At 38.5% G+C, this 26,802-nt stretch overlaps 1 protein-coding gene and 1 long non-coding RNA gene across 3 annotated transcripts; one reads left to right on the top strand and one right to left on the bottom strand.

Moving 5' to 3' along the window:
- Positions 1-5,761: 5,761 nt before the first annotated feature.
- Positions 5,762-26,069, bottom strand: LOC131580215 (uncharacterized). The gene is made up of 3 exons (XR_009277832.1): positions 25,844-26,069; positions 24,831-24,903; positions 5,762-6,604 (listed from the first exon to the last, which is right to left on the bottom strand). It is a non-coding gene; the product is annotated as an uncharacterized LOC131580215 (long non-coding RNA).
- LGI1 (leucine rich glioma inactivated 1) lies at positions 6,604-18,855 on the top strand. 2 transcript variants are annotated; one of them, XM_058841175.1, is made up of 8 exons: positions 6,604-6,951; positions 7,338-7,409; positions 11,206-11,277; positions 11,381-11,452; positions 15,481-15,552; positions 16,845-17,014; positions 17,432-17,596; positions 17,681-18,855. In XM_058841175.1, the coding sequence occupies exons 1-8, from the start codon at positions 6,761-6,763 to the stop codon at positions 18,496-18,498; spliced, it is 1,632 nt and encodes a 543-aa protein (XP_058697158.1). In that variant the 5' UTR covers positions 6,604-6,760; the 3' UTR covers positions 18,499-18,855. The 2 variants fall into 2 exon arrangements, with proteins under 2 accessions (XP_058697158.1, XP_058697159.1); XM_058841176.1 differs by having other exon boundaries at positions 6,894-6,960.
- Positions 26,070-26,802: the final 733 nt, after the last annotated feature.

Raw genomic sequence — 26,802 nt, 5'->3', positions numbered from 1 at the left:
TTTTGTATACAGGGTTCTTACTGGACTGGATTTTCTACCCCTCCTATTTTGAATGTAGGCATGAAGGATACCTTCTATGAATAAATCCCAAATTAAGAGTGCAAGGAGCTGGCAGAGTGGAAATTATAATTATGAAGTGTCAGTTTGTATACATCTGTTGAAAGTCTGTCCTCCATTTAGATGATAATTTTTAAACAATGGTAGCTACATACTGGGGTGTTTTATGAGGTTCATATTTTGTCCTGTTTGGTAGAGACTGAGGTACTTTGTCACCAGTTCTGTCCTATGGTTCATTTAAATATGAGCATTTGTAATATGAAACTGCTCCTCAAGTGTGCAGCTCCCTATGCATTTTCTCTAACAGTGAAACCAATACTGTCTGCCCACTCCTGTCCTCAGCTGATTGTTTTGGCTCTGGCAATTTTTGGGGGGGGGTTGAAAGATTTGGGCTTGTTTAGGGTTTTATTTGTTTTCTGGTTCTTTTACCAGCTAATTTATTTAATCTAGTTTAGAGAATAGCATTAGAACAGAAACACCAGCCGTGTGTTCACAGCAGTGATCTGTGGAAGAGAGCAGAATCAATAGCACTTGTAAGAGTTGCGAAGAGAGAAACCATCCTATTAAGGAAAGCGTTGCACAGAAATATGCTCTTAAAATCACCATGCCAGTTCTGAAGAAGCTGGCAATTACAAATTAACCATAGATTCTCTCACTAGTATCATGGGTTTTATGTCTGATAGAGCTATGTAGGGGAAAAAAAGGCAAAAAGTAACTTGCATGTTTGAACAAGACTTCTTGCTGAGAGGTTCATATAGAGGACACTTAATCTTATAGTGGGATGTATGCTAGGTGAGGAGTGTGATGCCAGTTCCACTGAAATGGATGGGCATGCTGACTGTCTCAAAAGTGTCCCCATTTCTAACATGGGAGAAGTTGATCTTCCCTGAGTAACCTACAGACAAATTTTCTTGATAGTTGTCTTGAAAGAGTGAAAAAAATCCAGATTTCTGCAGCAGGTGAAAACCTCATGTTCTTTTATATTGTTTTTTTTCTTACACTTCCCGCTATCTTAGGTGTGGTATCAGTTCCTGCTGTGAACCATGAAGTAACACAGCTTCATACATCTTTGAATTGGGCTCTGGTTTGCTCCTGAGCTTGTATGTTTGCTCTTTCATTTCCCCCCCCAAGTTTAAATATCCATTGTTAGCATTTTCAAGGCAAACACAGACAATAGAAGCAAAGCAAGAACTATTTGTGTAGGTCTGGAGAAAAGTGGCTGGTTATCAAGAGAGCAGTAAATGTGATGCTGCTGGGTTGGGTGCTGCAAAGCACACTGGTTTATAACAGAGCTTAGAAACAAATGAAGCATCAAGAATCATAATGATGTTGAAAGTTCTTAGTTGCAACAAAATAAAACCTAGAAATAGATTAATTTTGCCTGGCTTCCCTTTGAAAGAAATACACTGTGCATCTGTTTTTCTTAAAGAGAGATCATTCAGATACCAATACATCTCTCCTGACATATTTTTTGTCATTGGTCAAATTCAGGTGTACCTAAAGCAGCAAGCAGTTCCAGAGACACCTGCACGTTCACCAGGATATGCTCAGTGGAGCAGGTGTTGTACATCACTATGAAATTTTGGCCATGAGATTTCACTTCAGAGGTGATCACTTCTAAGTCTATAGTGAACTGTGAACTGGCTACTTTACATAAGGGAAAGGAGACCACCCTCCAAGTCTTTCTTTCCTCCAAGTTGGCAGCAGCTAAGCAGCCATTTCCTCGGCTTTTTGACACGGGGACTGGCCTGGTTGTTCTGCTTTTGTTGAAACTGGTATAATAAAGAATACCCATAATACAAACCTGTATAGACAGGATAGGGCAAAGTCAGCAGAACTTCCCAAATAAAAAGTTTTCGGCAGTCTTGTGATTGTTCCCAAGCTTGTCTATGCTATGAGCTGTTGTAAAGGCATCTCAAGTTTTATTATGCCTAACCTGCAGAAGGCCTCTTCCTGGCAATGACTCTTGGTGCCAGATCCACCAGGAAGCATAGTCTTTTCAGAACTGTTTAGAATTCACAAGACTTAGTTTTGTTTATTGAAAGTACAGCCTCATTCTCAGCTGCTTTAAATTTGCCATTTGCTGCAGAATTTGTTAAAAGGGTGGAGCCAAGAGAGCAAAAACTCGGACTCATGAAATAGTTGTAGAAGTCTTTGATCTCAAAACCCTTCTGTTCCAAACACAGTGGTAACATAGCAATGACAATGTTTTGTTCTTTAGGAGACACGTGAACACTGGGTGTGTCTCGGGCTATTGCCATCTGTGTGGTGTAATATTATGGGCTTAACACCAAGCACAGTAAAGTCTCATCACCATCAGCGGATTTTGGATTAGGCTACATACGTGCAGGCAGCTCACCCTGAACAGGGAAAAGGCAACACGGTTTTCTAAAAGCAGGATGAAATTCCGGGTAACTGTAACAGGATATGGATCTGCAAAGGGAAATGTACTGAGCATGAAATCACAGGAAACTTATTAATATTTTGTCATACGTTGGTAATGAAAATATTCTAGTCTAATGCAAATATGCAAATATATGCCAAAATATGCAAATTAATGTGGAGTTAATACCTTGAAAAATATTAAGTATTTTTTAAAATAATTTTTGTTCTATGTTCTGACCATTTGTGTTTGCTGTCCTCAAATATTTTCGCATACAAGTTTACTTGTAGAAGTATTAATATTTTAACAAGATATTGGAGAATATGTGCTAAAAATATATGCGATGATGATGACGACGACGATGATGATGATAATAATAATAATAATATTACATATGTTTGCTCTTGAAACAAAGTCATGGAAGTTGTGCTAAGTCTGACCAAAGAACACGAGCAGCGTTGCGTGGTGAATACCTCTAGTGGCAGCAGGCAAAAGTAGCTTTAATTTTGACTGTCACATACTTGCACCAGGATTTTTACTAGATAGTTGATTATCATCAAAAATTGTTGTTACCAAACAATTTAGATAAATTGGAAGCAGCAGCAATTTGTTTCTTACAACGCAGAGCTACTGCGTGGGAAACCGTCGGTCCCTGAGGCGTAGCTGCCTCTGGTCAGCCCGGAGAGGTGAGCTGTGCCTCGCGCAGGCAACACCGCAGCCGCCCGCCGTGGGCCCGCCAGGCTCCCTCCCGCCGCCACAGCGAGGGCCGGCACGGCAGGGGCCGCGGGCCGATGGAAGGCGAGGGGCGGCCCCCGCTCTCTCTCGGGCCCGGCCTCGCCCCCGCCCCGCCGAGGCCGCTGAGGGCGGGCGCCGCCCGGGGCAGCCGCGTTGCCGGGATACGGAGCCGCGGCGAGGCGGTGGCGCGGGGCCCGCGGCGGCCCCGAACGGTGTTCCTCAGTCACTGCCCCTCAGGCAGTGTCCCTCGGCCAGTGTCCCTCGGCCAGTGTCCGCCTGCAGGGTCCCCCTCTGCGGTAGTGTCCCCCTGGCCGGCCCGGAACGCGCCTGAACGCCGGCCCCCTCCGCGGCACGGCAAGGTGCAGGGTTTTCGGCTAGAACGTCAAGTGATGGGAAGCAGACCGAGGAACGCATCTACAACTCCCTCATCCCCCCTGCTGGAACCTTGCAGAAAGAAAAATAATTAATTTTGAATGCCATTGTGCCTACTCAGTACCTGAAACACCCGGGAAAACAAGCAGGGACCGAGAGGCGGGCGCTGGTCCGTGGGCGCAGCAGGCCGCTGCCTGCTCCGCTGGCCTGCAAACAAACAGCGATGGCATCGGCAAAGGGTGAGCCAAGTGTCGCCGGGCTGGAGAGAAGCTATGCCACTGAAAATCCATGAACCACTTTGTTTTTAAACTGCTACATGGCAGGAAGTAAGATGCTGAGCTTGGCAGAAAAGGACTTGTCCTTTCTGTCATTATGCCTCACTTTTGATGGGGCTGTTATAAATATTCATAATATTGCAATTTTGGAAAAAGCGGTTGTTTTGGCATGTGGTTTGGAATAGAAAACTAACTTCCAGGCTGTTCTCTGCATGGACAAAACTGGAGTCAGGTTACTGCTCTGCTGCAGAATGTGCTTTTGTAAACGAAGAAAACACTACACTGTGAAGTTTTCAGGAGGTTCACAATGTGGTTGGAGTATTAATTAAAGAGAAATGCCTAGGTAATTGATGGTGGATTTCAGTGAATGAGCCAAAGGAAATGAAACACGGGGTTTCACCATCAATGGGAAAATATTGCCATGGCAATGGGTAGCTTTGCCAGGAATAAACAAACAAACAACAACAGGCCTCTTTCAGAAAAAAAAAAAAAATAAAAAAAAAAAAAAAGAGAATTTTCTGTTCTCACCTCACCATGTCTGTGCCATTGGACATCTTGGAGAGGAGAAGATGGTGTGGTCTACTTATGCAAATCCTACAAATCCAGCTTCCTTCTCAGTAGGTACAATTAGATCATTTCCACATCAAGAAGCCTTGATATAGCCTTTATATTGGGGACTGGGAAGGCATCAACATTTGCTTAATAATTATTTCAGTGCCTTGGCTACTATATTTATGTTCCATTTTCTTACAGAAGGTGGATGGGCTTAGAAACAACCCAGGTTTCTGTCACTCTTAGTTGGTGCTGCTTCAGGGAGAGACTGCTGACAGGGAAGGTTTTCTTAAGAACAAAAACATGGGCCCACACTTAGATTAATAAAGACCTTTACAAAAACACAATGGAGAGAGCAAGGGAGCTGAGAAAGCATGAGCTGCCCTTTCTTCCATGGGCTCAGATGCCTGGTGGCAAGTGTGTCCATGCACAGGCAGTGCTGTCCTCTCCCAGCAGGGCTTTTGAAGGTGGCCATCTGCCTCTGAAAGCCTTCTGGGGATTTCTGGCTGCACCTAGTCCCTCAGAGGATGCAGTCCCACCACCTGGTGTGAGCTCTGGGTGTCTCCCCTCATCCCAGGATGATGGACCTTAGCCACCACCCAGTAAAGGATTCAGCAGTGCTGGAATCCTGCCTTGTATCCATAGACTGAATTTCTTGCAGTTTTTCAGGCTGTTATTCTGCCCATAGCCTATCAAATCCCTTTGGGGATTTGTATCCTTTTGGGCACCTGGATACACACTAAGGCCTTGCTGGGATTGTTCCTGAGAAAGATAGACATGGCCTGATGTTGATCTTGTGATTTTTGTGGCTTGTAGAGCAGGAGCAATGGGCCAGAGCCAGGTAGCCATGTGAAATCAAAGGATGGGGAACCAGAAGTCAAAAGAGATCTCCTCATCAGGAGATCAGGTGTCTTCTGGTGAGGAGACAGCACCCGTGTGAAGGAGCTAATAGTGATCCTGACTGTATTAAATATCTGTACCACTGGGCTGACCCAGCTGTGTTTGTGAGCTGTCTAATGTAAACAGTCCAACAGGGAAGTGTTAAGACCTGGTAAAATTTGCAACACTCATCTAATAGCAATACTATATTAAACAAAAAATCATCCTGTATGGCTTCCCGGGCATTTGGCATTTGTTAGTTTTGTCTTACCATTCTTAAAGTAATACTTAGGTGCTGCTTAAGTTTCCATTAAAATGTTTAATGTAGTTTACTGTGAAGTCTTCAGGCTGAGGACTGTATCTGACAGACCACTCATACCACACCTAGCACTCATTTCGATTGCAGCCTCCAGGCAGTTTTGTAAAGGTTCATTATTATCACCAAGATCTGTCCTTATCCTGTCACTCCTCAAGGAAGGTCCATTCTTAACTATGGGTTTAACACAACTGGTATTTAAATGCCAATTTTATTTTTTTCCATCTAAATGATCAAACCAGTTCCAAGAAAATACATTTTTTAACTTGAACTTTAAATTGATGTTGTCCATATAGAACTGTGCTTGGTCCACCTATGCCTTTATTTCTCCAGCTCAGAAAACATGCAAAAAATAAGAAGCATTCTTTTTCTGCGGGGAAAAGAAAAAAAAGGGGGAAAAAAACCCGCTGTATTTGGGGTCTTATTTTGCATGAGAAAATATTTTGTTTGGGAATTACAGTCAAAGGCATTCTCTCATACATTGTAATATTTTCCATGTGTGGCAGCTTGTTTTTCAGTGGTACAAATATGTGCAATAAAGGCCGAGGATAAAAATTAATCTAACAGTTTTTGCAGCAATGCTTTTGATGGTTTCATTCGATTTCATTTTCCTGTGGATACTGCCATTAGTTCTGCCGCTTGCAATATGTGAAGCATAATTCTGAAAGGTTCATGAGGTTGTAGGATCCAGTAAGAGATGACTGATTTCTCCCCCCACACACATACACTCCACCCCACACCCACTCACCCACCCACCAGCAAAACATAATGCTGTACTATTTTTGGAAACAGGGAAAGGGCCTCCCTGTGAAAACAGAAAGCAGTGTATTTCTCAGTTACATCACTTTGCAATCTAATGCTGTGTTGTGCTCAGTGTTTTTGTGGTGATGCAAGTCTTTTTTTTTTCTTTCCTTTTTTTTTTTTTTCCTTCAGCCGGTTGGATTTTCCCCATCTTACAGCACCTCGCAGGTCTCTTCTCTGAGCAGTACGTTGCCTGAGTGAGTGGAAACATACAGATCAGCTGCAGGTTTCTATCTACAAAAACAGAGTGAAAGAGAAAGAAAAGGGTTGGGAAAGCAGAGACAAATATTGACCTGGACTTAGAGAAAGACATCCAATGGCTGAATAAAGAACCCTGTTCATGTTTTGGGATATTCTTTCAACTGGCTGGAACGAGAGCGGATCAAAAGAATGGGAAATGCCAGCAGACCCTTTAGAAGAATTGCTTATTTCTTATGCCTTTTATCTGTGCTTTTGCTGACTGAAGGGAAGAAACCAGTGAAGCCAAAATGTCCTGCCTGGTGTACTTGTACCAAAGATAATGCTTTATGTGAAAATGCCAGATCTATTCCTCGCAGCGTTCCGCCTGATGTTATCTCACTGTAAGGGCTGTAAGCATTTGGTTATTTAATTTATGATTTAAAATGAACTAGGATGTGTGGTGTTTTCAGTGCATACAGAAGGATGCTTGCTGCAGGGAGTACCTCCAGCATTCAGAATCATCAGCTAATGTGTTAAAATTGTGCTGCATCCTTGAATCCTGATTTTTATATCTTTTTCATCTGTCTGTCTGTCTGTGTATGTGTACACATCTCATTTTATACCTTCTTGTATAGTACATGAAACCTGTCACATTATTTGGGGGGGGCGGGGGAAGATTTTTTTTTTTACTTATATAAATAAATTTCTCTGTGATGACCAGATCAGTATTATAACCATGGATATATGCAGCTACATTAATGTATGGTTGTTTTTTTCTTCTTTACAGATCCTTTGTGAGATCTGCTTTTACTAAAATCCCAGAAGGGAGTTTTTTGCTCACACCATCTCTGCAGCTTCTGTGAGAAATTTTTATATGATATGATTTTGTTATGAAATGTATATGTATTCATAAATATTTCAGAAAGGGTCTTAGTATTAATTTTATAAGAAACAGCAGCAGACGATTTATTAGATCATAAAATAGAAGACTTTTTAGCAATTTGAAAGATAGTGCATGTTTTATTTTTACTTAGCATTTTGCAAGGCTGTCTGTTGTCAGTACTACTTTGGATGCTTACATGCTGAAGCTTTTGGTGACAGAATGCATGCTATCTTCATTATACTTTAATTAACATTACAGTAAGGACTTAAATATTGCAACAACTATTCTTGTTTATTTTCTGCATTCCTGGGACCTGATCCCAGTATAAAGCTATCCATTTGCAACTCCCATTGACTGTGAGCTCACGGCCCCTCAGATCAGGCCCATCATTGCAGTGGGACAGGTCCTGAAGTCCTTTTCCATGTAAAATTGCCATTGACTTCTGTGAAAGTTTAGTCACTTCAGTGGGAGTTTTGCCTTCATAGTACCTGGATTTGACCCTGTTTGTTATTTTGCAGTCTTAAAAGTAATGACGATTTTCTTCCAATTAAAGACTGAAGTAGTTATTTCAAAGTGAAATACTGTGATGAGGTATACATGGAAAGAGAATATTTTGGGATATTTAACTATTAGCTGCATTTCAACATAGGATTTTTACAGGCTTGCAGGCTTTCCTAGAAATGTGGGCATACGATTATATAATTGTGAGCTATACAGAGGTAGAGGGGGTGTAACCTGAACTGTTTATAGTGGATGTGCTGCCAGCCTGACACACACCCAGATTTGTCTCAGAAATCCGGCAAGGCAGACTCCCCAGTGTGATCAAAACCAGAATCGGATGTCTGTCCCAGCCCGACTTCCCATGCACTCTGGATGTGGTCAGAGGTGTAATGTTGATGTACTGGAGCTCTCTGGCTGTTAAATTAAACCGGTGATGTACCAATAGCTGAAGCCCTGACCCTGGCTGTACTCTGCTACCTCAAGTGGAGCTGATAAGGAGGTGCAGACATACTGTACAATTTTGGATACAGAGTAAATAGGTAAATGCAGTTACTATGGAAACCTAAATGCTTTTCCATGGTGCTTTATTCCAGAGAAGCTTTTTTCAGGTGGTCATAGATCACAAAAGGGACACATTTCACATGATTTCTGCAATGGGCCTTTGAAAAGAGAGGAAAAAAATAAGCAGCAACATTGGTGAGGCTTGTATCTGAAGAGAGTGAGTAGGACATCATCTCTCTTGGCTACGATACACCACCTACACTCAGTAATCCCACTGCAAAGCAGGCAGAATTGGGCATGGTAGAGTAGGACAGACACAGTCATCTTATTTTGAGCTATTATAGTGCTTGGCACAGTGGGCTTGGGCAATGTCTTACGGCATTTTGGTAATTATAATAATTTCCATTTCTACTGTACAATGAAATGCACATTCTACACTGCTGTTCATAAATGTTGCAGTGAAAACTATGACCTCAGAAAAGCAGAGTTTGTTCCACTGTGGGCTTTGATGAGTGATCTGTTTTCCAGATGTATTTTTAACATGGCAGTTGAACTGCTTGCCATCCTTGGAATGTCAGGCTGCTGATCTAAGGCAAATGACTCCTTAAACACAGGCCATAGGAGCAGGATTGTATCTGTGGGGACAACACTCCAGTTTGTATGTGGGAAAGAAAAATTTTCATCTTTGGCAGAAGATAGTAAGGGAAATAAGAATATGAAAAACTTACATTAATTTAACATTACAGGAAATTTTAGCTTTGCATGATTATAACTGTATTGGTAGGTTTAATTTAGCCAACAGCAACATTTAGCAGCTTATATGTATTTCTATAATAATAGAATTTTATATAGAATATAGAAATTTCTATAATAATAAAAATACATATAGAAATAGTCTCCAGCATTACATTTTTGAAGTCCAAATGTAATTGGATATCTCCAACACACCAGTCACAGATTCCTAAATATGGTATAATTCTGCCACTATTATTATTTACTACTATTTTTAATGTAGTACCACCAATGATCTCTGGAAAAATCACAGTCTTGAGCTAAACACTACTCATAACTCCCAGTCCAGGAGAGCTTTTATTCTTGTGTAGTATGGATGGTATGCTCTGTGCTTTTCATGTGACAACAAAAATACAAGGAACCTACACAGCTATGGTGAAGTTCCAGCAGGAGTGTTAGTGTTCCCTAAATGTAGAGAAAACCTCCTAACTCTCATCTTCAGCACTTTTATCTCTGTGGATCAGCAACGTGCTGAGAGTGCCCTTATAAACTGATGACATGAAAGCCAGCAGAAAGGAGGTAATCACGGCATCAGGATTTGTACCTGCACTGTTCTGTTCCTGTCAGGTAATACAGTCCCTAGCTACAGCGCTGTACCTTCAGCCTCTATACCCAAAAGCAGAAACTATGGTGTTCGAGGACAAACTGGGGAATAAAAACACTCTTTGTGCATCAAATACATCTGATATAGCCATTGGGGAGAGGTATGAGTTGGAAGGCAAATGAGCTCACCAAGTGCAAGACCTATGCTGTAAGCCTGGCAATCTCTAAAATAGCAATACTATTTAAAGAGGTACCACTCTGCTCTCTAAATTATAGAGTGCAGAAAAGGAAAAATTATCCAATAAAATCACATCAGAAAAGTAAAATTAGTTGCAGGATTTAATCAATTTGTCTTCTGGTTCAATAATTCTATAAAAATATTTGTTTTCTCTAAAACTGAAGTATTTTTTGATTTTGACAAAAAGGAAGAATCTCCTGCTTGTATTTTTTCATACACTTCATATAGGAACATACTGAAAGTGGAAAAAGCACCATCTACAACAGCCAACTAAAAAATACATTACCTGCAATTTATTCTGAATGTAAATGTCAAAAAAAGAGATTAGTTCATTAAGTGGATTAATTAGTACTTGGAAATCCTGCATTCCTGAATATCTAAGAATGCCATAGTATGAATCTATTTATCCGTCAGGTCAATTGATTAAAATATAGATGTTCATGTAGTATTCCACTGGGGTAAAGTTCATCGTACTTTATGATGTCTCACCACATTAAAAGTGCGGCAGACCAGGGCTAGATTGTAATGGACAAATGCAAACATGGCTGATAAGCATAAATAAAGCTGGAAAAATCAATGCTAGTCTACTTTTAATGCTTACAAAATTACATCAAATTAAATGTGTTGCTGGTATTTTTACCGTTAGATGCCTAACCTAAGAGGATCTCCAAGAGGTATAATGAAGCCTTAAAAATAATTCTGACTCAAGCACTGTCTGAATTGAAGAGATTTTTTTTTTTTTCCCAGTAACTTTCACTACACTTGGGTTAAATACACTCAGAAATTTAACTTAAAGGATTTTCCTTCCTGTCAGTGTTGCAAATTCAACCTGATGTCTGGCAAACCAGCAATTTAAACCAAGACAATTTAAATCTCTGTAGCACTTGAAGATTTCATTATTGGCCTAGTATATCTCCAGAGGCACTTGTACAATCCCATTGTTTTACTGGCATGATAAACCCACGTTTACATCCCACAGAAGTCAAAGGAATTTTATCAGATGGCCCCAGTAGACAATTGTTGGATCCTTCCCTTTGCATCACACTATGGTGCAATACATGAGCCTTACAGTCCTATAGTGCTTGCACAGTAAAAACATGAAACCACAGTGGAAATTTAGCCTATCATGGCTTGATGAACCATTTTCTTGAGCTGCTGATAACCTAATGGTCTTTTGTTTTGCATCTCTTTATGCAGGTTGTTTACGTCCAACACTTTTGATGTTATTAGCGATGATGCTTTCATGGGCCTTCCTCATCTAGAATATTTGTGAGTGGAAAAAAGTATATTTCCTGGCATTATTGAAGAGAGTGGGTGGGCTTCCAAGTTCCAGGCATTGCTTTGACCAGAATCACTTTACGACCCATTACAGGTTCATAGAGAACAACAACATTAAATCAATTTCAAGAAATACTTTCAGAGGACTGAAATCTTTAATTCACCTGTAAGTAAAGTGATTGAATATATTAGTTGGTATATTTAATTTAGTAACTGAACCACTGTGTTGTTTAATTCCTCGTTTTCATATATAACTGTTCCTAGTAATTTAAGTGTTATTAATAGTAATTTATTTAGAATGTTAATCTTTATGTTTCCACCAAAGACTTCCAAACTGTGGTATGTGTAGAAGGCAAAGACACAAACAGCTTCCAAGCAGTACATGTTTGGCAGTAGTTCCCTGACTTTCTCTGCTTGGAGCACAGGGGATTTCCAGCTGAGCATGTAGGAGCAGGGAGGAGTATGAATTGGGAATCTTGGCATTGATGAAATGAGTCCCAGTTTGGGACTTGGAATGGAGGGAGGTGGGAGCTGTGTCAGGAATGTGAGAGGCTGAGGGATGAACCCACACCTCTTCCCAGGTACCCCAGGCTGACATGGATCCAGGAGAATAGTGGCCATGTCCACTTAAGACAGTAATAGCATACAGATGAATTTTACTCAGTCAAACTTGAAAATTCCACCCAGAGCAATTTTAAATAGAAGACTTGCAACAAGATGTATTTGTTATGGCTTACTGATCTACTTCTTCCATTCTGCACCTACCCTACTCTGCACCCTGACCTCTCCTGCATGTGAGCAGGAGCTTCCCACAGTCAGGATCTGCCATACATTGACAGTGGGATCTGCTTACCATTCCTTGTGTGCTGCTCAGCCCTTTGGCTATCTTGGAAATACAGCCAGCTGTTGCCCTCTGACCAGCTGCAGCCCCTTGCTGCATTAGCTGGGAGGGGAAATTAGTCCAAGGCACTCTGGATGCCAATATGCTGTAGGAGCAACGCTCCCCATGCCCTCACCTGCAGGAGCATTTCTCACACTGTACTCAGCAGGTGAGACACACATTGGCAACAAATAGCTGCAACATTTCACTGCAAACATGAGTAGATTCTTTGTCTCTGAGCTAGGGAGACAGTTTTAAACAGGCTTTTGTCTCTTATCTTACAACAAGTTTATCTTTTAGCAATAATTTAATTTAATGAGGAATAAATTTTTTAAAAGCAAAATAGAAGAAAACAAAAAAAATAAAAAAGGAGAAAAGTAAAAAAATGAGGCTAAAACATCTGTGGTGTGCCTGACATGGGTTTATACCCTGTTCTGAGCATCTGCATTCTGAAGCATCACTTGTGTATGTCATAGACAGTGGAGTGGATTCCAACCTTTTGGCCTTAACATTATAACCTCTAAGAAGGTTTTGAAACAGGGTCATTTAACTTTTTCTTTCATGTATTTTGACAGAGCAGAGAAAGCAAAGTTCCATTTTAAGCAGTTAATGCTTAAATATAATAGTAGAATTGCAATTCACCACATCTTCACCACCTAGTAAATGTACCGTAAACATTTTATGCTTTCCATTTTGGTCAGGGCAAGATTTACAGCTGGATGAAAGCAAGCCTACTGTGACTACTTGTGTAGATAAAGTTAAATATGGAATGGAGGAAGAGGAAAGAAAGAGGAGAGGGAAAGAGGTACATAAAAAGGCTGTGCGCATCCCATAGCAATCCATATTAGAGGTACAGGCAGAATTATACTGTTGTTAGAAAAATGATAGCTGGATAAGGCTGGTAACTGGGACCATATCTTCAAAATATTTACGCACATGAATAGCTTTATATTCACAAATGGGCCCAGTGCATTATTTATAATATTCATTTACTTATTTAGTAGCTACTGCTGCCAGTGAACAAATTGCTTTTCTAAAACAGAGGAAGGCACAGTTTCTTTGCCACAGAGCATATAGTCCAAGGCTAATGTCTTTCTTGTCTGTTACATTGGTTTCTGGGGATGCTTCAGGACTTTCACAAGAGAAAACATATGCAAAAGACAGAACTACGTTTGAGGAGCAACTGCCATCTGCATGCACATTTTTGGGACATAGATTTGTGCATCATGCTGCTATTGTCCATGGAGCACTAGTCACAAAGACAATGAGAAATTTGTGGAAAATCACTACAGAGGCACCACTAGTTTAATCTGCTTGAAGAACCACTCCTCATCTTAAGGGAAAAATTGCACATACACTTTAAGAATGATCATTTGGCAGCCTGAAGCACTTTTCATTTAAGAAACAAGAGAGTACTTGTATACATAAAATATATTAAAAAGAATGATAATATATGAGCATGCAAATAAGTCCTATGAGGTTAGATAAGATGAACTTTGTTCTATTTATTCTATTTACTTCCTTTTTGCAGCATAAATTTTGGAATGCAGTAAGCTATCCAAACATTTTTACTTTTATAATGCAATTAACTTCAATAATTACAGTTTGTCCTTATTTAAAAGAGACCCATCTAGAATTCATTATTGTGCAACAGGATTTATTTTCTAGTCAGAGTACATTTAAGAACAGAAACATTTTAAGATTGCCTTTTGTTACTAATTTACTAATTTAATGTCAAAGTCTTCCAGTTAGCATTGGATGGTAATTTCTATGCACAATATTTTTAATTTTGATTGCATTTCTCTCAGAACTGTCACCATTGCATGTTTGAGTCAACATTTACTCTCTTATTGTAATCCAAATACCACGTACAGCACCATCTAAGCAAGACAGTGTTTTCTCATATGTATGCTTTTTAACAGTGGACTATAAAATCCATAATTTTCATTCAAAAATTGGCAAATGCATAAACCTTGCTTAAATTTTTCTGTCAGTCATGTACCCATGGCAGCAGTGAACCACTCCTACTTCCAAGTACACTCTCCCTTTTAGTTTGCTATATAATAACATATAAAAGCAAAATAGGGCATTAAACTTGTCTCAGCTTGCAAGTCCACACAGCTTTCTCCATGTTAGTTACCTGACTTTTAAAGAATTGCTCTGGAGCATAAAATTGCACATAGGTGAAGCACATGATACATTCACATACAGTGTTACAATCAGATGTACTTTGAAAGTAGTGAGGTCAGAATGGACTAATGGATGCATCCCATATTTACTATTACTGATCAGATAAACACTTATTTTTAAATGAGGCAGCAGACCTAGGACATCTGGGCTTGTTCTTGTGTTTAAGTATGTGCCTAAATGTCTTTGCTTGGCTAGAGAAACCGTGGCTAATAAACAACATGTTTACAGTTACAACAGAAGAGGTTCTAAGTCTTACTAGCTACAGATTCTAACTAGGATCTTAATCTAAAACGATTTCTTTCCATTTTTTGTTTCTTCTCATAAGTAATAAATAATTCTGTTAATTGGAAGAGGCATAGACTATACCCTACATTATTCTTTTTCTGTCACGCCCTCTGCGACATCTGAGGTCTTTGGCAGACTCACAGAGACAGTCTGACTGAAAATGTAATATACTGTTTGTTCAATGCCTGCTCACATTTCCTTGTCACTTTTACTAGCTGGAATACTCACTGAATTTAATCAAGTTTTCCCAACATTGAAAACTGGGAATTAATAACATTTTTTTAGTGATCTAATACACTCACACACACATGCACAGGCCAGGAAAGCAATTCACACCGATCAACAATTTGTTGCCTATTATTGCATGTTTTCAAAAACTAAACTGTGAGCTAAACCTAAGTCCATCAGCCCATATTAGTAAGATTTTCCTTCCAGAAGAGGTACAAGAAAGTGGGGAAATTGCAGTGATGTGAGCACCATGTATTGGGATCTCATAGGGAAAACATCAGTAGATCCAATCATGACTAATTGTTTTCAAATGTTAAATGGTATTGGCAAAACACCAAAGGTGATAGCACTTTTTACTCTGCTAAGTGAAGTATCGTAAATGCTACTGGGCTGCTGAAGGGGGAGAAAGCAGAAGGAGGCATGGCATTTTAGTGGAAGGAAAAGTCACAAAGTAAATGAGCTATTCTTAAAAGCAAGCTTTTAGAATAAGTACTGGAGAATACCAGTGTTGTTTTCTGTAAGTAAAAATCCCCACACGGTATATCACAACTTGCAAAAATGTGTAGTTTCATGAACAACTAGCACTAATACTGAAGTGTTTTCTTTTACAGGAGTCTCGCAAATAATAATCTCCAGTCACTTCCAAAAGACATATTTAAAGGCTTGGATTCTTTAACAAATGTGTAAGAAAGCAATTAATTCATTTTTTAATTATACCACAAGTATAAAGAGATTACTTTAGAGGACATTCTGAATAACCATTCAAACTAGTAGCCAGTAATGGATCTTATTACTGGGTAGAGACTACACAGTATGGGCAGGCTTGGTTTTTTTGTCTGCTGTTGTTGAGAATTTGTGATACTTTTGAATATTCCACCAGTTATGAAGATAAGTAATATTGTTAGTAGTAATGTAATAAAGCTGCATGTTAAAATTTCGTGAATAAGAAGGGAGGATGCTTAGGGATGCATGAGAGAGCAAGGCATGCAGGGAAGGTGGAAGATATTTCATGGAGTAACATTTTAATGTGCAAGCAATTCCTGGGAAAGCTATCTTTTATCAATAGAGCATGTGTATAAGTAAGTATCCCATACTAAATCTAATTGTAACCAGATCAAACCATCAGCTTGTTTAAATAGATATCTGTGTATACATATACATATATATATGTGTGTGTGTGTGTGTGTATATATAAAATACCAGTAAAAATACAAAATATAGATAAACAGATAAATCTTAAAATTTTTTTAGTGAAATAGATCCTGTTTACAATATAGCAAATCCTGTTCCATCCGATCTGGGATAATAAGCTCAGAAAATCCTTTGCCTGCTCCCAGTATGAACAAGGTAGGCTGAATCCCTTGAGCAGAGCTGCAGCAGTAAGATGTGGCCATGGCCAGCATATCTGGAGCATTACTTGGCACGACTGATCATGGCCAGGTGGTTACACAGCTTGGTCCTGGCGCTTGCCCGTTCCTGTACATACGATCTGAAATCTGACTGAAGACAGCTGTAAAAGTCTTGAACAGAACTCCTTTGCTTGTGTCTCCTGAAGCCCTAAGTGAGTGTATCTAAAGGAGATAGTGAATACTGACTGGCTGATCATCAGGTTACATTAATTCTTATTTTGTTATCTAGAATGCTCTTACTGAGAAAGGGTAATCCAAAGGAAACAAGGGTCATTAGTTTGGGATGCTTTTGCATACCTGTAAAAATTTATTTTCCCTGATGGGGAAATCAATAAAAATTTCTGACTGATCACCAAATTAAGGTCTCCTTGATTACCTTAATATAATTAAATCTGTGTGGGTTCTGGTATGCAGATTTAACTATGGGTCAGGACTAATAAGCCAGGAAGGCCTCAACTGAGAATAAGCAAGAGGGTACATATTTAACAAAAGCCTGTTTTGTTGTCCTCAAGGAGAAATAAATTTAGCTGACTACTTATTTTCAATGCATGATTTATTTGTTGTAGAGATCTTAGAGGCAATGCATTTAACTGTGACTGCAAACTGAAGTGGTTAGTGGAGTGGCTGGGCAGCACCAATGCAACTGTTGAAGATATTTACTGTGAAAGCCCACCAGAATACAAGAAGCGCAAAATCAATAGCCTCTCTCCAAAAGAGTTTGATTGCATTATTACAGGTAATGTGCCCCAAATTATTTAATCTTTTTAAAGTCAAAGCTATAGTTTTTCATTCTAGATCCCATTTTTGCAGGAATGCTGCATTCTGGATGGAAATTCTACTAAAATCAATATGAACTCTGCTGGTTTAAGTCTGACATGGGAATCATTTGGGAGCAGGGTCCTATATTTCAGTAGCTACTCAAACTTTAATGTGTTATATAATGATTTGGAAAACTGGGACATAAAACAGTACCTCTTTTTATTGAGAAAGATTGCAAAACAAATTGCAGTGCTCCTTTATAAACAGAAAAATTGAACTAGTGATGAAATCACTAGTAATTTGTAATAAATTGGTATCTGATAAGCATATGCTTTTTTCAGTACATGATGGAAAGTATCTCTGTGATTATCATCTGTTGTGTGCACTTTTGCAGAATTTGAAGTTTATCAGTCCCTGCCATACCAATCTCTGTCAGTAGATACTTTCTCATACATGAATGATGAACATGTGGTTATTGCTCAGCCTTTTACTGGAAAATGCATCTTTCTTGAATGGGACCATGTGGAAGTGATGTTCAGGAATTACGACAATATTACAGGTATGAACACTGGTTGACAAATATCATTACAACAAATTATCCAAAAAGTGGTACTAACTCTGTCTTTTACTTTTCTTTTTATAGGTACTTCAACTGTTGTGTGTAAACCTATAGTTATTGAAAGTCAGCTGTATGTCATTGTCGCACAGCTGTTTGGAGGCTCCCACATATATAAAAGAGATATTTTTGCTAATAAGTTTATAAAAATTCAAGATATTGAAATCCTTAAAATCCGAAAACCCAATGACATTGAAACTTTCAGGATTGCTGAAGACTGGTATTTTGTTGTTGCAGACAGTTCAAAGGCTGGTTTCACCACGGTTTACAAGTGGAATGGGAATGGATTTTATTCCCATCAGTCTCTGCACGCCTGGTACAGAGATACTGATGTGGAGTATCTTGAAATATCTGGCAAACCACATTTAATTTTGTCAAGTAGTTCGCAAAGACCTGTAATATATCAATGGAACAAAGGAACAAATGAATTTGTTAAGCGGTTTGATATTCAAGATATGGAAGATGCATATGCAGTGAAGCATTTCAAAGTGAAAGAGGATGTATACATTTGCTTAACAAGATTTATTGGGGACTCTAAAGTAATGAAATGGGGTGGTTCAGCATTTCTGGATTTACAAAGGATGCCATCCCGAGGGTCAATGGTATTCCAGCCACTTCAGATAAATAATTATCAATATGCCATTCTTGGAAGTGATTATTCTTTCACTCAAGTCTATTATTGGGATGCGGAAAAGGCAAAATTTGTGAAGTTTCAAGAATTAAACGTACAGGCACCAAGATCTTTCATACATGTCTCCATCGATAAACGAGATTTTCTCTTTGCTTCAAGTTTTAAGGGAACTACATTGATTTATAAACATGTCATAGTTGACTTAAGCGCATGACACTCATAATTCTGAGATTACATCAGACTTTCTACCGTAAGTGGACAAAATGAACTAAATGCATGATGACTCTCTTATCTTACTTCCAAATGAATGCCTTTAAAAGTTGAGATTGCTAGAACAAAGTATTACTAGTATCTTCATCTTTAATTGTCAAGTCTAGTGGTGTTGGAAGTTGCATTTTTTAACAAAAAGAAATTAAATTAACTGTTCTTTGCATCCACAATATGTAAATACATGTGCAACTGCATCTGTTGCTATAAAGAATATTAAGATGTACTTTTCCATTTATTTATTCACCTGTTTGAAACAACTGCCAAATAAAATGTTTACATTTTGTGTCTTTCACATTCCAAATATTATTTGCAGGTGATACTTTTAATTTGTGTATATATTATACACATATAAAATAAAGCCAAGAAGGCATATTGCCCACTGCAGTGTTGTACTGCATAGAAGATGCACAATATTGAAGATCAGGTGGATTTTACTAATAACAAGAAGTTCTTGGTAACAATACTGCATTAAAACACAAGCCTATAAGTTATCACCTGGACAATCCTTGCACTTACATAAAGCTTCACTGACTTAAGCAGAACTCTAACGAGAAAAAAGAATTCAGTTATCTAGATGTGCTTGTAGGATGAAGGGTTCAGTTTTACACATCTAATTGTGGGATAGGCCTTTGTACTGTGTATAGCTGGATGTGATTTTCTAAAAATTCACAAAGAACTTGGCAGAATGAAAGACAAGGTAAAGGTCTGTGTTTCTTCACCTGATGCTGAAACAGCATAAAACAAATCTCTTGTACAGCACTGGGGCTGTTACTGTGCTGAAAGCTAGAAGCAAAGCTTATTTTTCAGCTAGTGTTATTTCTATAGCTGAACTGTCACACATCACTTGCATGAATTCTGTGTCCTTGTCAAGTCTTTCCACTGTAATTGCAATTATTTAGTCTTCAATGAATTTATTCCTTATTCTGAATGAAGCTAGCGCATGGGAAGCAACTTTTTTCCGCTACCCTGCAATGAATCTACCAGGTACTTCTGAAATTCAGGGAACTTTGAATGTGGCAGGATACAGTCAGTTTGTGTAGTGTATGCAACTCCAGGGGAGCTAACTATATCTGTTAAATTGTGCCAAATCTGAATGTGGCATAAAAATCTATTACAAGCTCAAAGTTAAAATAGTCTTTTGTTTACATACATCTAGTGCACTGCTTGAGAGAAACCTACACTGATGCTGAAGATGATTTGGTGCAGCTCAGGAAGAAAGCTCAAGTTTATTTTAGGCACCTTTGCATTCACTTAAATCATCAAGCATTATGCTTCAGTGCCGTCTTCAAAATATAGACATGAATACTGTGTTCATTTCTAGACATTTCTACCTTTCACAGATGTTGATGGGTGTATAAAACTAATCATACAGTGCATGTCAGCTAATCACATGAGCTGATTAATGTATATTTAGGAAGCCAGTCCTAAACAATATGCTTCTGTAATAAATAATGGAGATTGTTTCCTAATATTTAACGTTATTTGAAAAGAAAAATATCTCACCTGAACAATACTACTCTAATAAGTTAATCTTTCTGATGCCTTTTTATCCCTAGCTGCATATGCTCTGCTAAGCATTTGGCTTAATAACTACCTACTCCATAAGTATTTACAATGTGAGTAGAAAGATTTTAAACTATGTTTCACTGCTGAAACATCCCAATTTTTTTTCTTAATAAATACATTTCCAAAAATCATCTTAATAAATAATCTCATTTGGCAGTTTCCTTTTTATGTCAAACCATATTTCCTTTATATAGTTTTAGCTGCTAAATGAGCATGATTTCAAACCCCAGATGAACCCAAATAATATTTTTTATTATTTCTCAACGTTGGCTGCACATCTGTGATTGCCATCTCAGTTTGTCCATTTCTTCTTCAGTGCCCTTTGCATGACAAAGTCATGAACCCATCTCCAATCTACCAGCAAACTATCAAGTGTTTTCTATTTCTTCTTGTCTTCTGTTGTAGTCTTTTACTTAAGGTCCTATTGAATTATGTCCACTGGTTTGATCTGTTTTTTCCCATTATACTTGCCTACATGCACTCTCTATCAAATTATAAAGATAATGGCTGTGCATCCTTCTTGTTATGAACATATTATAAACATCTGGCCAAACTTAAGTGGAGTTGGAGAACTTGCTAATCTGCTACCAACATTTATTTACAAACAACATATTGTCTCACAGTGTACCTTGAAAAAGTTACATTTCATGGAAATGTATTTCAGAGCCAGCCAGCTATGCTGGGCAAGGCATATGCTATCGTAGTGCTATGATTGTTCTCCTGAGTTACATCATTCTGAAATAATGTGACAGACTTATGGGAATTCACTGTTACTCCTGGGTTTAAAGGAGGAATTTAAATGCCTGCAAGGGTGTGAGTCACTAGAATTTTACATTTACAATAAATATAAAAGTAGCCATGGTACAGTGGAGGGTAGCAAGGGATCAGTGCGCTGGAGAACGCAACTGCAGTATCAGTTCAGTTGTTCCTTCAGAAAATTTTTTCCTGTAGTCAAGCACTAGTGATTGGGGAAGTTCTTAATGCCCATATCATTTTTGGAAGGTCAGCTAATTACTATAAAATGCTGAATCAAAACCTGCTCTCTTTTGAAAATCCCTTTTTCTGGTCCGTTTATGTCAGGTGGAGACTCACAGGGACAACAGCCAGTTCCTTATTGTGGGAGTATAGAATTTCTTTGTACCACATAAGGAACTGGGGTATTTTTAGAACAGAACTCATAATCCTTAACGTAGAAGAGCGTAAAGGCTCATTAGGTGGCTCCCTGTGCTGTTTCTTCCTGATTTCAGACTGGGCATTTTAACGGCTCATCTGAGCATAAGGCTAAGGCCATATTCCATCCTGGGTCTCTGCTCAGTACTCTTGATATCAGTGGAAGAATCAGAAAAAAACTAGAATAAAACCTTTTATCATATATACATCGATACTTTTTAAAATGCTGTTTTAAAAAACCTATTCCTTTCAACAAAGTCTATGTTACTTGTGGCTGACTGGTTGTCTTCTGTAGTTATAATGGATTTTCTAAACTCCCTAATTGTTTTGTTTATGACTGACAGAATATGTAAGGTACTAAATGTATTATAAAAGACAGTATTGAAGGTTATTAATGGGTACTGCTGATCCTTGATGCTGCTTAGTCACGTTAATGTCTAAGATAAAAAGAGCACTAATGGAATAGTATTGTATTCCTACAACTACTTGATTATATTTTTAATAGAGCACAAATATAAAAGAATATGCACCTCTCTACTTGGGAAGAGATATATAAAATACATTCAGAATACCTGACACTATACCATGTGTAACTTTTTTTTATTTTGTCTATTGCAATGCCCAGAACTTGCAGGTTTTTTGTTTCTACTTATTTTCTATTGAAAAAATATTCCAAAAAGCACTCTTCCTAGGAAGAAAGAAATTCAGTAAGGAAATATTTTGTTGTGTAAGATAACAAAACAAACAAAAATGTATTATTGGTTTGAATTTCATTTTAATTATAACTCCTCCTAATGATTTTAATTTTTTTAACTTTATTTGAATGGATTGTAACAGCCACTCAAAGTACGCTTGAGGATGGGAAACAATTATTAGCATAGTTAATAACGTGTGATATGCTTTGATATGTTCTAGTGGGAAGCTCACTACACTGTATTTATGTATATAAGCACTAAAATATATTGTGTTAGCATTCAATGGATAATAAAGAATATTTAAACAATAGAAGTAACAAAAAAGTCCTCAGACTGACAGTAGCACCAAGAGAAAGCAGAGAAGTCAGCATACCCAAAATGTTACAACTAGGAACAGAATACAAGCCCACAGCAAGTTTCAAGGGAGTGGAAGTTTTCTCTTTCAAGGAAGTATTTTCCTTTCCATGAAACACATAATGTATTTCTCCTCAGTGGGGACCCCTGAAAATCCAGACAATCACCTAGTTCTTGCAAAATGCAGTAAAAGGCTTACAAACTTAATGCACTACATTCATTATCCTAATATGTGGATTTTTTTTCCTTTTGACACCTCTCTTCTACATGAGTCTCAGCTGTGGTGGCACAAAGGGAGTGGTGAGCATGCTGCTGCCCACCGAAAGGGCCAGGGCCCTGCCAGGGCCAGACAGAATTTAAGCCAGGTTCAGCAGATGGAAAATGCAAACCCAAGCACTCAATTTGCTCAGCTGTTAATGCCTCCCCCACTGCCTAGCAGGTTTGCTCTCTGATTTGTTATACATATTGCCAACAGTTCCCACCACCTTTCATACGCCTGCAAGCCTCTCATTCTTGCTGATCTGAGACCTAAGCATGGTATTAAAGCTGTGATTTAGACTCCTATTGATTAGAAGGCTGAATGTGTTTTTGTGGCTGGGAACTCACCGATAAATGTCGAGGTCTTGGGGAGTTCAATTCCTCCAGACCGATCTGCGGTACACTGCCTGACTTACTGCTAATGGCAACTTTTCTTCCTTACTGATGACTCTGAATTCTAATGGCTGGTGTTACAGGCATGTCTCTGTTTATAGTTCACTTAAACAAAGTGCTCACAGGCAAACCTAACCCTATTTCTATTCAGGAATTTTCCTGAAGTGAACTGCAACTACAAAGACCTCCAGTGTGCGATACAGAAGTGGTGTTGTATTTGTGCTTTGAGACTTTGAATCGCCCCAATTAGTTATGGTAGTGTAATACTTCTGTCTTCAAATTTGTTACAGTAGAAAGCAATTTGCCCCTAAATATGCATATTTATATTCATAGAATTGTTTATTTATACTCCAAATAAACTGAAGTGGATGATGGCAATAATTATGTTACTGTTCCCAATCTCCCATTCATCAAATCAATGTCTGGATTCTCAAAAGTTGTTTTCAACTCAGCCTTACTTTATTCTTCCTACTGAATTATTTCAATTGAAAAAGGACTTTCTGACCCATTCTCACTTCCTGTTTGAAGGCCTGGATAGTGACAGCAGTATGTTAACAAGTTGTCAACCTGCCCAGATGGTGAGCATCCAAAAATGCTGAAAGAGGTTCAGAATAAACAGGCTGATCTGCTAACAATACACAGTCCTTCATTAGAAACCATTTATGTGCAAAAGAACTAGAAGTAACAAATATTATATCTATTTTTTCTAAAAAGTTAATGGAATAACCAGGGAGATTTCAGACCAGAAAGATCCACATTTATCTGAAATTATAAATGAAAATGGAAGAGTAAAATTTCAGAAGAAATTAGGTAACTAAGCAAGTGGGACAGGCTGACTAGTGAAGTTGAGGGTCCAGAAATGCAAAATACTATAAATAAGAAAGAAATGCTCACAAAGTTTAACATTAGCAGTAAAGAAAGTCAACTTGACATCGTTGTGAACAACTCAGAAAGATACTCATCTCAATATGCAGCAACAGGGAAGAACAAACAGTGCTACCACATGTGCAGGATAATAGGGAGAATACAACACTGTATGTCAGGGCAAATCACTGCCGTTGCCTTATTTGAGATACTGCATGCAGTACTAATGTAGCCATCTCAAAAAACTCTGCAGGGTAATTAAGGACTCAGAGAGATGTGGAAAAATTCATTTTGAAGGTGTGGAATAAGATGGCACTTGACACTATCAAACCCCAAGCCATAAACCAAAACATCTTCCCCCACAAATTAAACCGTGGCATTCCCTGACATAGGTAGTGACATAGAGAAAAATAATACAGTATTCAGAAAGTCAATCACGGATAAATTACATAAAAATTTTAATTCTATTTCTTTAGTACTGAACAAAATTGCTCTTTATTAGGCAACATGAGAGTCTTTGCACTTCTGTCAGAAACATCTGGCTGTAACCATTTTGGATGAAAAGCCAAGCAGCTGGATAATGAATGTGCTCCAGTGTTGCATTTCCTATTTTCAGTTCTTGAGGCACAGTGCTCAGAAATTAGTTCAACTTTGTTGCTGAGGTCCACAAAACAACATAAATAAGATGTGCATTTGACACAGCCATTCAGAAGCATTTACAATACTGAGAATGTGAACGTTGAAGAAAATCTGTAAAATACCAGCAACATAATTCCTTGAAATTATGTCAACAATTTAAAAATTTTGGCAAACAATTTACAAGTACTTGAGAATATAATTGCACAACTTAGGCTGGCTTCAGCTATGTAACTCATGACAGAAGTAGATTCCCATGGGAAGGACAGAACTCAGCTTTTCATAAGCTTATTATTAAGATTTGACTATTAGAGCTGTAGGAATATTAGTAGTAAAGTACCTTATGATTAAGCAGGTAATACTATTGTCCTGTGAGGGAGTAATTTCTAAACCACAGGAACAGATCAACAATTCTGGAAAAACAAACAAAGAAACAAACAAACAAACAATTCCTATTGTCACAATTTCCAAATAACTGTGTAATTTGAAACCCTTATCCTGCTCCCTTTTTGTCCTCCATATACAAAAACATAAAGATACTATCCATTCAGGAAAAGCACTGTACATATGTTGCTCCAAAGGAGCAAAACAAATGAAGATACAAGGAAGAAAAAGGATAAATATGGATCTGAAAATTTAATTGCACGTGTGAATATCTAAACTTTCTGATATACAGATTACTACTAAAAGCAGAACATCCTTTTAATGTTTACACTTGAAGGCATTAGCTACCTGGATTATAAATTGCAAACTCAAATAAAAATCCACTGCTTCTAAATAAATCATATGCGCTGACAAAAGTCCAGTCTTAAATCCTAGCTTTAACTTTTCCTTAGCATTATTTAAGATAACAATGAGTCCTTCAAACTAAACTCACTTTAAGGCTGAGACCAAGAAATAAATATCTGCTACAGCAGCTGTTAGAAAAGCTCTGCCTTTTTATACAGGCTTCTGGAGAACATCAAACTGCAAAAACACGATGATAATCATATTTTTTTAGCTTGAACTGAATTGGAAATGAATGTTTGTTCCAAAGTTACAACTCATTTCAGAATTTCTGTAAAATCATTTTGAGAGCAACGGCACTAACAGAGGATCTAAGAGTAAGAAAAAATGAAGCAAATTTCAACTGTTTATCAAAAAGTCCTGTGGGTTTGGATGTGACTTCATCTAAAAGTTGTATAAATCCAATAAAGTACAATTGCAAAATAATCAGCAAAATAAATTATATGAACTGCAAAGTGTACCTGGAAAAACTATTACAAATAAATTATGCCAGAGCAATATCACTCTATACATACAGAGCTCCCCTGAACCAGTAAATTGCAAAGGTCCTTCCTTCTCTGAGAATACCTTAAAGCCCCCCGTGTTCCTGCACATGGAGCAGGGAGCCCAGAAGCTGCCCTTGGAAGAAGGGAACGAGCTCTGATCATGCCTGAACAGAAATGATTTCCTTGAAGTACAGCCACAGACCAGAGACATTCCTCCCAGTGACAAGGACAACTCAGCAAGGTCTTGAGGGCACCAGCTTGTGCATGTCAAAACATTCCCAGTTTTGCTGGTATTTCAGAGGTAGTAATCAGCCTGTGTGTGTCATCAAACCCGAGCTCACTTAGTGCCCACTTGCTGGGGAGCCAGGAACAGATTGCAGAGGTCAGCACACGCCGCAAAAGCGTGCTCAGCCCATTCCTAGGGGGCTGCCACTCTGGCACTGTTCACAGGATCTGATCTAGCTGAGGTTACAGGGACATAAAAATAACCACTTGGAGTTAGCCCTGGGTTCCTGTGCTCCCATGCTCTGCCTACTTGGCCAGAAGTGATGCTTATTAGAAAACCCAACAGCACGGGAATTACAGCACTATGATTTCCCAGTACTCCCTCTCAGCCTCCAGCAAGAAAGGAAAAGAAACCCTGCTTCTTGCCTTAAGGAGGTGTTCTTGTGGACAGCAAAACGCCTAGAATAGGTACATCCCTCATGCAAGGCAGCAGCAGGGTTTTTGCTCTAATGAGGAGTGCTTTTCTGCATTGCGGCTCCTGGAGGTAATGAAGGAGCACTGACTCAATTAAAAAATAATGAAAAAAAGAAAGACCCCACTTATGTCTCTGACTCTGACAAAGGCAAAGGGCTTTAAAATCTGTGTTGCAAGGTTTCTTTCCTTAACAAAAGCTGGAGTTGCATTTCAGATCACTCCCCTTTGAACATACTAGTACAAGCAAACTGAGAGGAGTGAGCATTGCACCAGCTTGTAGGAATAAGGTGAGAGGTGCACAGGCTGAATGATGTTGGTGTTTCATATGTTTATCATGTGCCT

Source organism: Poecile atricapillus, chromosome 6, assembly GCF_030490865.1.
Source record: "Poecile atricapillus isolate bPoeAtr1 chromosome 6, bPoeAtr1.hap1, whole genome shotgun sequence".
NCBI lineage: Eukaryota > Metazoa > Chordata > Aves > Passeriformes > Paridae > Poecile > Poecile atricapillus.
The sequence above is the reverse complement of the archived record's forward strand: the minus strand, read 5'-3'. Positions and strand labels throughout refer to the sequence as shown.

Coding starts and splice junctions, on each gene's coding strand:
- LGI1 (XM_058841175.1), top strand. CDS start 6,761: ATGGGAAATGCCAGCAGACCCTTTAGAAGAATTGCTTATTTCTTATGC. Junction 7,410..11,205: donor ACACCATCTCTGCAGCTTCT/GTGAGAAATTTT, acceptor CTCTTTATGCAG/GTTGTTTACGTCCAACACTT. Junction 17,597..17,680: donor GAATTACGACAATATTACAG/GTATGAACACTG, acceptor TTCTTTTTATAG/GTACTTCAACTGTTGTGTGT.